At 37.7% G+C, this 18,657-nt stretch overlaps 1 protein-coding gene across 4 annotated transcripts in view; it reads right to left on the minus strand.

The window, feature by feature from the left end:
* The window catches only part of LOC144063165 (uncharacterized), a 62,125-nt gene that overhangs the window by 19,164 nt on the left and 24,304 nt on the right, over positions 1-18,657 (minus strand). For 3 of the 4 annotated variants that reach the window (XR_013296506.1, XR_013296505.1, XM_077585183.1), the window contains exon 2: positions 1,393-1,516. The exons of the other annotated variant lie outside the window; for it this stretch is intronic. Coding sequence is in view for 1 of the 3 variants with exons in the window: in XM_077585183.1 (XP_077441309.1) it covers positions 1,393-1,516 (124 nt within the window). In the remaining 2 variants the exon portion in view is untranslated. The remainder of the gene's footprint in view (positions 1-1,392; positions 1,517-18,657) is intronic. 4 annotated transcript variants of the gene reach the window in all.

Below are 18,657 nucleotides of genomic sequence, written 5' to 3' on the forward strand. Positions count from 1 at the left end.
TGAGCCCATCCATATCTCCCCGCGGACCTTAACTTTGCATTCAATACATTATTTACAGCTGAATTTTTACTGAGGGATAGGTTCCTCTCTGGGGGTGATTACAGAGTGCTGCGCTAACCGCGATGTAATGTCTTGTTTACAGACCTCACATACATGATGCAAATGTACTTGGTTTCACCCAGATGCTATCTAAATGGACTTTACTTCTTCTTTGCGCAAGTAAAAACTCCTTGTGGTGATCTTGAGTAATTAAAATGGCTCTTCTCATTGACACTTTGGATGGGACAGGTAATACACGGTACGGTCCCTACCTCGAAAGGACTGCGAGTCGTTAGCACTAAATACACGCGCTGCGTCGTTATATCATATGTGTATATATATATATATATATATATATATATATATATATATATATATATATATATATATATATATCATAGGTCACGATTCGATTCGATGCCGATTAATCCCGATGCGAATCTATAAATTGATTATTGCGATTTTTTTTTTTTAACTCAAATTTAGATAATACTAATCAGTAAACTTGTACATGTACACTGTAAGATTTGTATGAAAATGTATTTAATTATCTGGAAATTCAGGCTTATAACTGAGCCACTGCATTTAACAAACAGGTTGCAGTCTGTTTCATGTTTGAACAGCACTGAAGTAAAATATCAAGGCTTAACGTTCCATTAATATAACATTCTTCCATTCTTAATGTGTGAATCCTAACCCTTAGTAAGACGTTTTGTTGAATATTCCCCCAAAAATTTAATGTGTAAAAATCAATTCGGCCGCATGTCGAATCGATTCGAGAATTGCGCGCTGTAATATTGCGATATATGGGTGAATCGATTTTTTCTAACACCTCTAATATATATATATATATATATATATATATATATATATATATATATATATATATATATATATATATATATGTACCGGAAATGTACAATTAAACGAGTCTTGTTGTCTTTCTATTTTATTCACTGCAACAGGGAGTAACCTTAAAGAATAACATTGGGCGATGAGCCATATGCTGCTTCACCAAGGGATTACATGTTAAGGTTACACTGGTAAAATGCGACACTGGTCAAGTGTTCAGTGGTTAACTTGCTATTTGGCCAAAGAGCTGTTGTTATTCAAGTTAGGCAATTTGTGTGACCGTGAATGTATTTGCTTTTAATGACATTACATACGATGAAAAATCCTACGCCAAAGTCCCTTGGTTGGCATGTTGTCTGTCCCAACCTTTGCTGGATCTTTGTCTATAATTGGACTGTCACGATCAGAAGACTTTTTTTTCCCCCAGTTGAGGCTGTTTTAAAGATCCCAGGACCCTTGATTCACAGAGAATTTTTGTGTGCATAGTTTGACAGCGCCTACCTGAGGGAACGAGCTGGAAGGGGTGGTGACCAGGATGTGGAGGGTCCAAAGGAGTACTTTTCCGATGCGTTATTCGGATTTCCACTGTGTTAACTGGCACTAATTGCTGATGCTCACCTCTTAACTGTAACACGTAAAAGGGAGCATATTATTCCTATTCTTGTTAAATTTTTATTTATGTACAACACTTTGTTTCCGCTGTTAAAGTTTTATACAAATAACTTAAGGCTGAGTAAATGTCTTCTATCTCAATTTAATGTACGTCTACTCAAAAAAGTTCTATATTAAAAGTGTTGTCTCCAAACTGAAAGCGAGCTTTTTTAGCATTAGTAAGCAGACGGTGCCCCGTTGAGGGCGGCAGGGTTCCCTCACAAGCACGGGCTGGAGCTTTATTTATGTTTCAACTTTATTATATCTCATTTATGCCCGGCGCAGATGTTGACTTGACTACATTCGTAGCTCGGGTTTATGTCTGAGGTTTATGTGGGTGACTTTGAAAATAAACACTGCAAGAGATGGGCTGGGAGGAAAAAAAAAGAGATATTGGCAAAAAATTAAGGTGAAGTTATTAAATGCATAATACATATTTTTTGAAAATGAGAATTGATCCTATATTTGATGAGGGCAAATGTAGCGTCAGTTGAAGGATTGCCCAGAGGAAGTAGAATTCCTCTCTGAGCAAACTACAACCCAACACCGGCTGTATGAAAATAAACTATGTGAACCACTACATAGCCTGTGGTACTAACTAGCGATGCTGCAATTAATTTGTGGATCAAATCCCCCCACCCCCAAAAAAAAGAAAAAAAAGAATGTCAATAATTTTTTTCAAGTGGGATTTCTGTATTTAAGAGCAAGTGGGGCAGAATCAATCCCTCAAACCAAATGATGATCATAAACATACAATTGTTTCCAGTTAATTGCATCAGAGTGTACAAGAAGAAACTTGGCTAATGCGCCACATGCTGCTTCACCAAGTCTAATAACTGAGACAAGATCTGATTACATGGTAGCCATCTCTAGTTAAAATGTTATTCTTGTACGCTCTGTTCAATAAATTTAAACAATTGTATTGTATCTACCTTGTCATTCTGCATTCTGTACATTTGCTTTATGCAATCTCGTTTCTTCTTGTGAGGGTAAAACCAAAAATGACAACTCTTGGCGTAGCAAAAATATTGACATAGAAGTAAGTAAACATGCTTTTGTCTTCCTAGTTGTTGATTTTCAAAAAAAATGATATATCAAAGCAGCAATGTGTCAAAGACCGGCGTCTTTGTCTCCCTCCTTTCAAACCGACTATTTGTCATCTCTGCAATAGAGCATTTTAAAAATTCAACCTGGAGCCAATCCCCCCACACCCCCTTCGACTTGGACCACCTTCCCCCCTCCCCATTCTCACTCTCAATTCCCCAGGCTCGAGCCAGCAGCGATCAATACACTTATTGATCAGCTCTCTCCGTTCCCATTACACACCAGTGCCAAAAGAGCCCAACCATTTTCCCCGAAAAGCTGCATCTGGAGCATATTTGCAATGGGAAAGCTTTTCTCTCATTGCGCCGGCTTATTATTGAATCCTACTGCGTGAGAGTGTTTCGGTGCGCCGTGACGTCCAATTGAGAGGACGTACTGTAAACAAATAAATAAAGAAATAAAAAGGCTCCTTCAAAAGGGAAGGGTGTGAATTAAACCTGCAGGATCTTTTAGAACATTGAATTCACAATTTGCAGCGTTGCGACTGAACATCAAATTGGTGTCGAAGAATGCGCTCCACTTGTAACTCAAAGCTTCACATTGGATCATATTTTTTTATATGAATGTATGTGTATGCATATATTACCTCTAGTACTTTCAAAATACACGTAAACATAATGACAAAGACTTAGGCCGGTATGGGCTCAATACTGATACCTGGTATAGGTAGTTACCCATTTGTACTAAATATGGAAGAATAAAATAACTATACTTAAAATAATTCAAATCAAAGTGAAATAACAATTGTATATAAATAAAAGTTGGGGGGAAAAAAGCGTTCCTAAAGTTTCAATGCATATTCACGACGGTGTATTAGGCTCACACACAAAACTAAAAAAATATATATATATATATAAAAATTCTCAGAATATTCCCCCCAAAAGAAAAAATATATTTATACGTGGCCCTAATATGCCGTTGTACAAATGCACTGGACCGGAAATAAAATAGTAAATGTAATATTAAGCATACTTTAGACATTTAATTCAGTAATTCTTTGCGTACGAATCATTCACACTTTGAAAATCACTGATGTAAAAGATTCATTCCAATTACAATATTCAGACTTTCTCTCATTTGTACACTTTTCTCCTTTAATTTGTCACCCATTCGTGTGTAGATAGTAATTTGTTTTCTAGTTGTTTCCTACTTCATTTGTCTTTCCAGCTCTCTCTCTCTCTCTCGCGCCATAGACAATGCTTTGGGCAAAATCAATACTGCAAGGAAGAAAAAAAAAAAAAAAAAAGGAAGTCAGAAGCGGAGGCATATTTTTAGCCTGTTATTATACGGGCTTGTGTGAGAGGAAAACAGTGATGGTGGGAAAGCGAGACCTCGCCAAGGCACTCGCCGGTACGGGAACGATTGGGCGGGCGGGAGAGATGGCGTCGACGCGCGAGAGTGAGAAGGATTGGAGACGGCAGAGTCTAATGGAGATAGATCCAAGCGGGCTGCAGATAAGGTGCGGTGCTCAAGTGGAGACAAAATGGCCGGGCACTCACTGGCCACCAAATTAGGTACCTCTGGACAAGCTAATGAGATTCACTACAAGAGTAGCAATAATGATGCTTAAAACGCCATTGACGGGCTAACAACCTAGCACGTTGCAGTAATTACAACTTTTTAAGCAACAAATATTTGGTGTAGCAAAAAATGTAGACACGATTGCAAAACACAAATGCAAATATTCTTTATCCTCTACGAAAAACGAGTAATATTACTGCAGCTGACTGAGTCAGTTGTGAAACTCTTCTTTATTAGATTGTGTGTTTTATACTGCCCCCTGGTGACTGATTCGCACATACGAGGAGTATAATGTCATTGGGCATTATTTATGTTTTTACCGCTAAACAATAATCCTAGGTCAGAGATTCAAATAATCGTTTCTAATCAGAATTACAGTTTCAAACTGGAGTAGATTTTCAAAGTGAGGGCTTCACTTACAACCCATTATTTGGTTTTTAAAGTAGGTGTCTCAAGACGGGGGTTAGAGTTTGAAATGAGACTTTCAAACTTGGGTTAGTGCTTAAAAAAAAAAAGGTTTAAGTTTTAATTTAGAACAGGGTAAAGATTTGAGATTTGGGTTTTAGATCAAGACTAGGGCTTCAAATTATGATTAGGTTTTGAATGTAGGGGTTAGTACTTAGAGTTGGGGATCAAAAATCAGGGTTTCAAAATACAGTTTCAAGCCTGGATTACTATTTCAAACAAGGGTTAGAATTTGAAGAGAAGGCTTCAATTTATGGTATGAAAGTAGGCTTTATGCCAGGGTTAGAATTTCAAGACTTTTTTCCCCAAATTTTTCCATTTCGAATCTGCCCTAATTTTTTCAGGTTTTAATAATAATAATAATATTTAGTAGTATTTCTAAATTAAGGGTTAGGTCCAGCAACGGGTGGACATTTTTATTTATTTATTTTACTGTAACGTCATAGCTATAAGTGACAACGCATGGTAAAATCCGTATTGCTAAACCTTTATAGGTCAAACTTAAAGCAACACTAAGGAACTTTCAGTTTATGTTAATTATGGCAGCGCCATATGGACAAAAGCGGTATTGTTATGCCTGAAGGAAGACCACATTTTCCATGAGGACAAGCGCATTGCGTCGTTTTTAAGCTCACGCCAGTCAGTCAAATTGACTTCTGTCTTTGTAATGAATGGGTAAAGGGGGAAGTGACGTATGCCATAAAGCATCAGCACATTTGTAGTTTTTTTTGTGTGGCAGTGTTCTTACAATCCTCCTCAAAGTTGTTTAGTGCCAGTAAAAATGATACAGACCAAATCCAAAGTTTTAAACTTGGGTTGTATTTTCAAGACAGAATTAAGATTTGAAACCTGGTCCAATAGCATCATCACCTTTGCACAGTGTTACATTGAACTGTATTGTTGCATATGGAGTGCCGGCACAGCACCAACATAGCCGTGCTATAAATACCTCCTGAGTGTGTATTTGCGTTCCAAGAGGAAGGCCGCAGCCTTCGCTCCCGGCTCTCTGATGGTCTCTTCCTCTCGGCTTCACCTCTGCGCCGCTGCCCGTCAAACCCCACAGAGACTGCGCGCGATTGGCTGCAGAAGAAGAATGCTCTGGAGCAATTGATTTATCTACGGTATTAGTGGATCAATTAATCCCCATTGTGTGTGCCAGCACAGATAGCCTGATGTGTCTTATTCCTGCCGGGTCCAGATAAGAGTCGCTATCCTGTCTCTCGGCCGTCACTTCCCTACGTGAACGATAAATCAAAACGGACGTCGGAAAAGGGAAGAAGTGTCCCCCCCGCCTGCACCTCAACTCCAGTTGGGGGTAGGAGGGGTGTTGTTTGGTCACAAAGAAGCGTCGATATGAAAAGTCGTCGGGGCAGAATAAATGACGCTCGTTTGGCGGGAGGAGCCGTTGCCATGACGATAAAAAGGTGAGGATGTAAGCAGCTGATATGGATGAGTAATGGCTGTCTTCTTGCTGTATTGGCAGCACGTTGGAATGGAGAGAAGAAAAGCATGGAACAAGCATTCTCCCATTGGCAAATTTTAGAATTTCATATTTTGGACTTGAAACAACCACATAACTTTGCCTCAGGAGAATTAGCTAGCTTAACGCTGACGCATAATAGCACTGACTAGCTTCATTGTTGTGTGTTGTAACCCTATGAAAACGCAAGCATACGCAATATAACAAAACTCACATGAATATATTCTTTATCCTCTGCGAAGAACAACTATATAACACTTTAATGGCATTCCATTGATTTCAATGGGGAAAGAGGATTTCAGTTATGAGTGTTTTGACAAACTCCTCCCAAGGCACCGATATGACCTTGTTGTTGCCAGTTTGCACACTTCCGATAGTGGGAATGGATGATTACATACAGATGATTTTTTTTCTCACTAGTCAACATGCCAACCTTGGCGGAGGTCTGAACACATAATAAGGGTCATTCATTAGCATCTACTTTGCACACTGCTCATTGCAGAAACTGCAAATATGGCAATATGAGACTCTTTTATTTTCACTTTTGTTGAACCTTTTTATTTCAGTGAGTTTTTTTTTTTTTTTTTTTTACAATTTCTTGTTCAATCTCAAGTGTTGAAAATGTTGAAATACTAAATATATAATAATATTTAAGAAAAATGCTTTTGGAGATGCCAAGATTTTGCTCAACACAAGTGATATTGAAAAAACAACAACAAGTGGACATTTACAAAAAGGCAGTTAAGTACCCGGGGCTGTTTTACAATCAAAATCTAGAAATTAGAAGAATAGAAAATTGGCATGTAGGAAAAATGCTATACTGGAACATGCATGTCTTTCTTTAAAATGATCTGTCATTGTTTTGTTTGTTTGTTTTTAATTATATGTATTGAAAGCACTAGTTGTATCAGTATTTGGTTGAACATCTTTAAATATATTGTCTGTATTAAATTTTGCAAATATCTCTTTACCTATTTTTTTTGTGTTTAACGTAAACAACTAAATGCTTTGAAACAAATGTCAATAAATCAACACTTATTGACATTTGTAGACAAAATATAAAGATTTTGGATTTGAGGTTGAAAAGGTAATTAAAATATTTGCATATATGTCTGCTTATCACAAACCAAGGTTCATTATTTTTGTTGTGCGTTATAGTTTTGTTATATATTGTAAATTAATTCACATGAATGCTCATTGTGTTCAATTGCCCATTTGGTCCAAAGAAATACTTCCAACACTTTTTAGCAAAACTTTCCATGGATATTAATGCAAAAAATGTAATTTACTCATGAGTTTTGAGTATTTTGCTGCACAGTAAGCAACATACCAGCTGCACCTATCTATACGAAAACACTAAAATAAGAACTCTGACGGCATCGCCTAAAAACTGAGCCTTACTTGTTATTCAAATTCGGAAATGTTGACGCAGCTCTCATATTGAATAATCTAGATGTACCTAATGAAGTGTCCAGCAACCAAATATCCAAAAAGAGAAGAATCGGTGCAGATATTTTACTCAGGCTGGATGATGATGTGCTGTTGAGGAAAAAAAAGAAAGAAGCAGCAGAACGCTAAGCAAGAGAGAGACTTGGACAGAAGTGGGTGCTAATTCCTACTTTTCAGTTTAAATAAAGATTGGAGCTGGATAAAAGCCATTAGGGGAGAAATCAGACAGGGCATGCTATGTAGGACAAGAGCTGACTGCAGGGAGGTGAGTGCTGGGATCAATACTCAGTCGATGAGCTCAACACCCGCTGCCTAGCGCGCACACACACACACACACGCACGCACACACGCACACACAGCCAGCATGTGGGGCATGTGGTACATTGCAGGGCATCCGCATGTTTGTGTGTGTGCGTGGGCTACGGTGACTAATGGCGAGCGGCACACAATGCAAGTGCAACGAGAGGAGCGTTAAACGCAACGTGCTCGCTGTCGTTTGTTGTGATGGAAGTATTAAAAAAAAAAAATTATAAAAAGAAAGGGACGTGCCGGAGCGAGATGGAAGGGTGGACAGCCGCACAGAAGACGCATTTATTTTATTTATCTGCGGAGGTGCGCCGCCGCTAACAAAGATAGATGCTTGCGAGGAGACCATCTTGAGCCTCCTGTAACACCCCCCCCCCTCCTCCTCCTCCTCCCACCCTTCCCCTATTTTTTTCTCTCTCTGCAGAATTGATTGACTGTGTCTCCTCAATCCATCTCTCCTTCTGTCGCCTAGCAACGGGTGCTCTATCGGGTGTGGAGGGTGGGAGTTCCACTGTGGGAGTCGGGCGGGCGGGTGCTCGTTTGGGTGGTTGGTGGGGTTCATTAAGCAAAAGCCGATTGGACATTTTATTCAGGCTGATCCATGCTTCCCACAGTTGGGGAGTTGGGGAGGGAAACCTGCGGACCGGGGGCAATGTGGGGGCCAAGACAACTTTTGATTGGCCCACCATGCAATTATGAAACAAAGTAAAATGTGGGCTATCCATCCATCATCATCAATCTTCCATTCTTTCCATCCACATCATCCATCAATCCATCCATGCATGCATCTATCCATCCATCCATCCATCCATCCATCCTTTCCATTCATCCATCATCATCATCCATCCATCATCATCATAACCATCATCCATCCATTTTTTCCATTCATTTATTCATCCAATCACCCATCCATCATCATCCTCATCATCCGTCCATCCATTCTCTCCAGCCATCTGTCCATCCAATCACCCATCATCATCATCATTATCCATCCATCATCCATCCATCATCATCATAACCATCATCCATCCATTCTTTCCATTCATTTATTCATCCAATCACCCATCCATCATCATCCGTCCATCCATTCTCTCCATCCATCTATCCATCCAATCACCCATCATCATCATCATTATCCATCCATCATCCATCCATCATAACCATCATCCATCCATTCTTTCCATCCATCTATCCATCCAATCACCCATCATCATCATCATTATCCATCCATCATAACCATCATCCATCCATTCTTTCCATCCATCTATCCATCCAATCACCCATCATCATCATCATTATCCATCCATCATAACCATCATCCATCCATTCTTTCCATTCATTTATTCATCCAATCACCCATCCATCATCATCCGTCCATACATTCTCTCCATCCATCCAATCACCCATCATCATCATCATCATCATTATTATCCATCCATCAATCATTCTTTCCATCCATCCATCATCCACTCCCAAATGACCTCCATTTTAATTCATAGCTGCTGTTTAAAATGTTTCCAAAACTGCTTCATAGAGGACGTCGCTTTGTATTTGCAGTTGAGTAAATAAGCCTCCCCCCTCGACCCCCCAGCCACGATTTGTCAAAACACGGCAATAAACATTTGCTTATATATATATATATATATATATATATATATATATATATATATATATATATATATATATATATATATATATATATATATATATATATATATATATATATAAATGCATGACCTTTGGAGGGCTTTATTAGAACTGGAATGGCCCCTGAAAGAGGAACACCAAGTCGAAGCGAGCGTTTGATATCAGTGCCAGAAGAAAAAAAAAAGATGGTATTTTGCACAAAAGCTGACACTTTCCCTGCAGCTGTGTCACTGATTCATGTCAAAGAATAAAAAAAACAACAACTTTAAAATACATCTCTGCCTTCTCTTTTTTTTTTTTTTCCTGCATTGCACAAAACAGACAACTTCCAAAGCAGATGTGCACTTTTTTTCCCTCTCCACACTGTGACCTCCCTTTCCCCGCATAACCATAACAAATAGCTTTGCCGTGCAAGAATTACACTGTAACATGGAACAAAAGGCTGATTAAAAAGGCAAAGAAGGATACCACTTAAGGGAACGAGTAAGTGTTGCTCGTGAGGCGTTCCTTGCTGTTTTTAAGAGCGTATCTTTTGATCTACGCTTAATGTGTGATCCCCTTCGAGGAAGAAGTGCAGGCTATTGCTTAAGCCTAATAAATCCAGCGTTCGCATTAAAGAGTGGGGAGGAGGGGTTGAAGGCTGCAGAAGAAGAAGAAGACGCTTGAATAATGCTCTTAAGTAGCTCGCGGGATGGTACGCACACTTTACAATATCGAATGAGCCTAAGCTCCAACCTATGAGGCATTATAAATGTATAGATAGACCATGTGCATGTTTAATCCAACACATCCGCTCAGCTAAAGGAGACTATGGAGAACTCCATTGGGGATGCTCGCTATTCTTAAAATTCAATTATATCTATTTGTGAGCCATACATGCAGATTTAAAAAAATAAATAAAATAAAAAAAAAAAAAAAGTCTACACACCCCTGTTCTTCATATGCCAGATTTTCATGAGATAAATGATCTTGACAATAATAGATTTTTTTTTAACTTTTTGAAAGGTGAAATAAAAATACACTGAAATACTGTAATCGGGTTGCACAAGTGTACACACCCTCATATAATGCGACTCTAACCAATCACATTCAACCTCATGTTAAACCACTCAGAGAGGCTTAATGTCGGACTCTGTAAAGTGCCTCTGATTAACCCCAAATAAAGTTTTGTTCTTCTAGTAGGCCTTTCCTGACATATTTCCCACATGTTAGTGGGATTTGTTATGATCCGGTGAGACTAGGTTCAACTTTTTGACTGTAAATCCAAAAGTTAGATTTGGTCCAAGCACAACATGGACAATCTTGGCAATCTATTGTGAAGCGTGGTAGTAGCATCATGCGTTCAGGTTGTTTTTCTACAGCTGGAACTGAGGCCTTAGACGAGGGAATTAAAACAGATCAAAATTAGTCAGCGTTAGCAGAAAATCTTCAGGCTTCTGTTCAAAAGCAAAAACAAACAAAAAAACTAAACATTCTCAGCAAAAGCCTACTAGAACATCTGAACTTTATTTGGGGTTAATCAGAGGCACTTCAAATAGTGGCAGGTGTGTGCTGAATTTAATTTAACATGAGCTTGAATGTGATTGGTTGATTCTGAACACAACCACATTTCCAGTTTTAAGAGGGTTGTGCAACCCATATCTCAGTTAATGATATTTACTTTCTCGCATTCAACATTTTTTTAAATTTCAAATGTAATTGAAATGATTTAGCCTTTTTTTTATTATTATTTTTTATTTTTATTTTATTTTTATCACAAACATCTGGCATTTGAACAGGGGTGTGTATATTTTTTTGATATCTGCTGGATCGACCCTGCTTACTCTTTCTATTGAATATCAAATATATATGAAATTCAACTATTCATACAATATTCACACTCAATGGACACCTCAGTAGGAAGACTTGTACAATGTGCTTTGATCTACCACTGGATTATTGATGGTGCAAGTGTACCTAATGCTTAACTATCTATCAATCTATCTATCTTCATTCATCATGATCATTCATCTACAGTACTGCTTTATTACTATATTATACGATTTCTCTTTGCTATAACTAAATGTATGACGACCAGTATACTATGTCTATCTTCACATTCTAAATATGTGTATGCGTTCTATGTACTTATAGGCTGCATGAATTAGCTATACTACAATCTATACCCCTATGCCAATGGTCTAATGTATGTACATATACAACATGTGTTTACAATTTCAGTCTAAAGTGTGTCAACACTATTTGGACATTTCATTAGGAACAGCCACATGCACTGGAATTGACAGTACAAGCATACCCAATAGGGCCACTTTTTTTTTTTTTTTTTTTTTACTTTGAAGGTCTGTGTAATTTATTTAGAGTATAACTATATCTACTATAGTACTGTACTGAATCCATACTACTATTTATTTAATCGTATCCAACCCATTATTTCTATGCATGTATAGATTATTTGCACTATATTTATCATCCTTACTGTTGCTATCAATGCTCAATCTATACTGCAACCATCTAGTAAATACGTGTTATACTAATCTATACTATACTGAAGCAACAGCGTGCGCGCGCGCACACACACACAAAACTAAAAATACATGTTTTACTTCATTAAAAATAGATCTATTTTATTTATTCCAAATAGTAGTGTGCAGTTCAAATATACATAAATATGAAAACAAAATATCCTATGCATTTCAGTTGTATATACAACTCTAGTGAATCGGTAATTTAATTTAGTGAAAGGTGTTGTAAAGAAAAGACGGAGAGAGCGAAATTATTCGTGCAACATTCCGTAATCCACCCGCAATCGGATCAATAATGCATTGAATGTGTGTGCGAGTGTGTGCGTGTGATTAGTGCCTCAAACTGATTGAAGAACACACCTGACTGATGATTATTTCTTTCACCAACGGCCTGTCAGCATGCATGCAGTTAATATAAATATAAACGTGTGACCTTTGGGACTATGTGAACAAATATATATATATATATATATCAATAAAAAAAAAGATAAATATTTGATTTTGTGCTTTGAAAAAAAAATAGGCGGTGGTCATATAGAGAAATTAAACTAAATTAAATTAATTAAAAATACTGTATTTCAAAATATACAGGCAAATGGAAAATTACACTGAACCTAAAATATGGAAACAATTATTTTGCTCGTAATTATGTTCATGATGCTTCATGACTGTAAGAATGATCATTTGTGAATAAACAAAAACGAAAACAGGTCTTTTGCCAGTATAAAATCTGTTTTAAAATTATATTTGCTTGCCTTTTTTTTTTTGCACTATAAATGTTAGGTGTGTGTGTATATATATATATATATATATATATATATATATATATATATATATATATATATATATATATATATATATATATATATATATATATATATATGTGATTTAATTTCCCATGCATGCATAAAAAGCAAAGCAGAGGAAAGAAAAGACGCGAGCCCAATTCTCTCTGCCGATCGATCAACCTGCAGATGGGTCGATCTAGCACCGGGGCTATTGATCATGCGGGCTCCTCTATTGCCGGGCCTCGCTTTTCAAATGCAAATGCGCCTAAATAATAATCTATGGCAAAAACACTAATTCCTTAACAAACCGCAGCCAAACGCTCCACAAACAACGACAAAAGCGATTACAGGCCCCGCTCTCTCGCGCGCTCTCTCTCTCTCTCTTTCTCTCGCTCTTTTTTTGTTTTATATCAAAAATAATATAGGCTATACATATATAAAAAATAAATTAAATAAATCATGTGCCAAGTGAAGTATTAAAAGGACAGACGTGGGTATTGATTCAGCCTAGTTTGCCTGGTAAAAGTTCACATAAAACAAAGTCCGAGAAGCAGCCTGATTAGCGCATGCGCAAAAAATTAAGTAACGTTATTTTCCCCAAAATTTGTGCATGACACATAGGCGATACAGACCCGACATAATTTAAATTAAATGTATGCACAAGCAAACAAGAAGCCAGTGTGTGTGTGTGTGTGTGTACATGTGTGCTTCTCTAGTGATCAATGGCACATGACTAAACACTGCTACTTAACTTTTGCCAATAGTAAATATACTTTAGAATACATTAGGCGTGATGCATCAGTCTCTCAAGAAGCCATGAAAAGATTAGCGTGTCCACATGGACGAGGAAATATAGACTTTACAGTGAAGCTATAGCCTGGTAAAACTAAATCATTATAATAGTCGCAAAATTAACTAAAACAGCAGAAATGGAAAATACACTGAATAATCTTACTGCTATTAAAATATTTTACAAATATTATACATTCCTATGTCGTTAAAGTTATTACTTTGGTATTTTTTTCAATCACGAGTGTTGACATTAATATAATGCATAATCTAATAAATAACTTTTTTTTTTTTTTAATTTAGCCCAGAGCGCATGTTTTACAGCGCTATCGAACCTTCAGAAATGCATCGATCGAAAAAGACTGCGGCAGGGTTCATCATTGATTATGTGATCAGCAAACGACAGCAGCGCTTTAAGATAACAACAAAATGCTCCGAAAGTCCCCAAAAAATAGACTGCAGGAGGCAAACAGCTTTAAGCTAAAAGCACAAATTATAGGCTATAGGACTAGAAGTATATAACTTTTTTTTTAATAAAAAAAAAAAAAACAAGAACAAGAAAACCGTCTCGAGCGCTCCGTGTCCCAAAATAAAAAATATGTAATACAGAAGACCTTTATGTATAGCCTGTAACACTTATCCAAGGTCTATTTAAATAAATAAATAAAATATTTTAAGGGGAAAAAAAACATACATAGATGTTTACTTGTCATGTGCCAGTCAAAACTAAACCTAATTCTAAAAGATAGCTTAAATGAATGCCCATTCAAAACCAGTGAATAAAATAAAAATAAAAAAAGATTCAAGGACTTAATCGAATTCACGTCATGTACGACGATGTGAATAAAAAAATGAATACTACTACTAATAATAATAATGATAATAATAATAAGGAAGGCGAAAGGCCAGGTTCTAGTTTATGCAGTCGATGCATAGTACGAACAGTGCACGAGTCTTTTTGTTGTTGTTGATTGTTTTATATTTAGCCTATATGGACCAGAAGTGTGTTTTTAATACAAACGCTTACTTTAAAACCACGAATTTACCAATTTACTAATGTATTTGCGTTTTTGTGGTAGGACCCTTTTGTCGCGTTTAGACTTCCGTATCCGACTACAACATCCAATAAGAGCAATTATAGCGTATGATACCCACATCCGGTTTCAAAGTGACAAACTTTGCATTCGGCTTTAATTTGTCCTTTATAGCGAGACTGTGCGGAATGAGAGTTTCCATCCATCAAGTTGCTCCGCGTGCGTGGCCGTGCAACGCGCGCGCCTCGGCCGGCTGGCTGAGCACAGATGAAGGATTTCGCTGCTGCGCGGGGCCTCGGTAATTCATTTTCGATAGCGGCGGTGCTTTGCCAGGATCAATAGAGGGACATTAACCCGGGCGGACGCTCTTGTTGTTGTTGTATCCTGCATGGCGGTGGCGGCGGTGTTGGTGGTGGCACAAGCCAGAAGGTGCCATCAACATGTCCCTCCTCTCTTTTGGAGCGCCCGTGCAGGTTACAGATGGCTTTGACCTACACTGCTGCTAAACACCCTCAGACGTTATTCGAAGCGAGGCGTACATGATTAGCGATGCCAATTGCTTTGTTTGGGGCCATTTGGTTTTAACCACTAATGGCCTCATTATTTTTGCATAACATCGGCATACAGGCAACGCTCATTTGTATATAAGTGCCCACCACACCGAATGCACATATACAAGCTTCTGCACACAAAGCATAAGTCAACTTGAAAGTGTTTTGATTTTTAGCGGTAACTGCGGTACACAGTAAAGCAAAATGGTGGGCAACATATGGCCTGCGGGCAATTATATGGTCCAGCAAGATCATGTGATTCCAAAACAAACATAACATTTCCACAAACGCTGGTAATAGTAATAAAAACTTTGTGATTCACCCCCCCCCCCCCCCCCCCAAACAAGGGGTAAAAACTACCATAAAGACACTACACTATGCTACCTGGTCAAAAACAATCCAATTGGGGTCCATATGGGACCAACCTTCTGAACCCAACTTTTTGTGTTTTGTACAAAATAATCCAAATTTTAGGAGTCCGTTTGTACAAAACCACCCAATTGTATGTTGTTTTTTTATTAGGGGGGTCATAAAGTAGTGTACAAATTAACCCAAGTAATGCATTGGTCGCTCTTTGACCAAAATTGGGCTATTTTTGACCCAGCTGTTTTTGGAGTGTCACTCTATAAATAACCCTAAGAGTGTCACTTTTAAAACAGTTGGGTCAAAAAATAACCCAACGTGGCTAAAAAAAAAAAAGCAACTGACCCAACTTTTTGGGCTACTCATTTAACCGAAAAACATGGGCTGTTTTGTTCAAAACCTTCAAAAACGGGTTGTTTTGTGGACTAACCCAAAAAGTAAAGGTCAGTCCCTCTTTGACCATATTTGGGTTACCACTCGAGGTTATGGACACTGTTTATAGCTGTACTGTAGTTCAAAATATTTCTTTTATGACCAATATTTTCTAAGACTAAAAAGGACTTCTATTTCTTATTCAGGTTTGGGTCCAGCAGTTGGGCCTTTTTACGCCTACATGCCCGTTTAAAGCTGCTGGGTCAAAAATACCCAATTTTTTGGGTTGTTTTGTATACAACGAAAACAAAGTTGGGTCAAATATACCCAAGTTAGTGAGTTTGTCCAATTTTTGACCCAAATTGGGTTGTTTTTGCCCTGAAGTCAGCTGTGTTATCCATGCAGCCGCCACCAACCAAATATAAGAATGTTCACTCTAAAGACAGTTGGGTGAAAAATAATCTTTTTGGGTTAAAAACAAACAAAACAAAGACCAATCCAGTACTTGGGTTATTTAGACCCACTTGTTGTATTGTTTTGCATAAAACAATCCCCCCAAAATGGGTTGTTTTGTACTAAACATTGAAAAAAATGTGTATGTTTTGCGCAGAATTTTCGATCAAATTGACCCAAGTAGCCAGTTGATCCCTTTTTGACCCAAATTGGGTTATTTTTCTGAGCCAGTTGTATTCAGATTATTGCATTAAATTAAACAATAAAAAATAAAAAATTTAAATGGTGCCCACATTGAGCTCTTCAGCCCGCCCAAATCTAATCTTCCACCCAATTGCTGGGTCAAAAAAAATTGATTATTGACTAGCAAACAGTCAAGGGTGTTCGCCTCGTCTCGCCAAAATCAGCTGAAATCTGCTCTAGCTCATCCGCGGCCATAGAAAAGTGCTATAGAAAACGGATGGATGCTTCTTTTTCCAATTGGCTGCAGAATGGTCCAAAATGGGGCCAGGACCCTAACGAAGACCAGGCACCATAGAAAATGGATGGATGGATATTTTTACCTAAATCTAGGATGGTCCTCAGAGGAGCTTCCCCACCATGTATGAAACCATATTAGAGTATATCGACAGGTGAGTGTTTCTCCCTCTAGACAAACAAATGCACTACTTACTACATTTAGAGCCAACTCATTCACTCAGTGTGATCTCTCGCCTGGCACATGCGTAATCCATTTCCTCCGTCCCCATACGTGCTGCTGCATCTATACGAATAACCTCACCTCCTTACACACACACACACACACACACTTATGGCACCGGGCTATATCGACACACCTCCTGATCTATACACGCTTTGTCAGTGATGGATCACGAACCTGGATTGACGTCAGCCAGCAGCAACTTTCATATACGTGGGAACCTCCGAAATGGAACACATTTGGTTCCGTGACTTTATTGGTTGACTTTCAGAGTTGTTTTGGAATAACAGAAAGAGAATTTTTCATTTCCTGGTTCAAACTGTGTTATGTATGCTAATTTAAAAAGTAACATCAGCATTTGTATCATACAAGTGGAAGAATACAGAAACCGCTGTTTTATGAGATTGACAAAGTGTCATTTTTGTGTTACCAGTCAATCTAATCTGCCAAATTTGTATTCCCACCTCGGGCCAGAGTGCTGGACCTCAATGACGTCGGCATTTTCCCTCCCTCTGATTGGTTGATTAGAACAAAAGTAGTTACAGTGAGCAATCTTAATAATCATCGTCTCTGCTGAGTAGATATATTTGATTTAAATTCACATTAGATAAATATTGATTCAGATGTATGTACTGTATGTATGTTGCACATTTATATTGTATACTGTAATTGAAACGTGATAGTGGCGGTATTAAGGGGTAAATTAACGCTGCACTCCAAAAACAGTTGGGTCAAAAGTAACCGAATTATGGATCAAAAAAGGACTTTGGGTCAATTTGACCAAATTCCCTGGGTTGTTTTATACAAAATGACCCAATTTTTGGACCAAAGTAAAGGATCTGATCAATATTCACGAGTTGAAAGACACATTTCTCGACTCAAAGTTGGGTCAAATCGACCCAAGTATAGGATCGGTCCATTTATTACCCATAGTTGGGTTATTTTTGACCCAACTGTTTTTAGAGGGTGGTAGAGCTGTCAAAATTAATCGACAAGTAATCGATGATCAAATTAATTAACAACTATTTTAATAACCGAGTAATAGTTCATTTTTTAATTTAAAATTGTCCAAATTCTCTGATTTCAGCAGATTACAGTAATTGTTCACTGCTTTCTGTAGTCCTTGATGAAGATGATTTCTGTTTTTACTTTGGAAAACAATGACAAAACTGGTAACATAGTACAACATCATTCCACTTTTTTTTTAATCACTACAAGAATATGAAGTTTAAACACCAATCACTGGTTAATAAACAGTAATCGGGGGGGATTTTGTAATACACTTTAATGCAAAATAAAATTATATCTGATTCTTCGAGTAATCGATTAAATAATCTATAGATTCATCAATTCTAAAAATATGATATAGTGACAGCACTACTCTGGTAAGAACCCTCAGCCAGCCACCATCCAATTGAGTGTTTGCTGTGCTTACACTATATTGTGGTTAAAGGTCAGGCTTTGTGCGTTTAATGTGATGCATTAAGCGCCCATACACAAATCATCTTGCATGCATCTCGAAAATTCAATATTCACTTTTTAGCATAAATAAATGATGCGCCACGTTGGTG

This window comes from Vanacampus margaritifer, chromosome 13 (assembly GCF_051991255.1).
Source record: "Vanacampus margaritifer isolate UIUO_Vmar chromosome 13, RoL_Vmar_1.0, whole genome shotgun sequence".
Lineage (NCBI taxonomy): Eukaryota > Metazoa > Chordata > Actinopteri > Syngnathiformes > Syngnathidae > Vanacampus > Vanacampus margaritifer.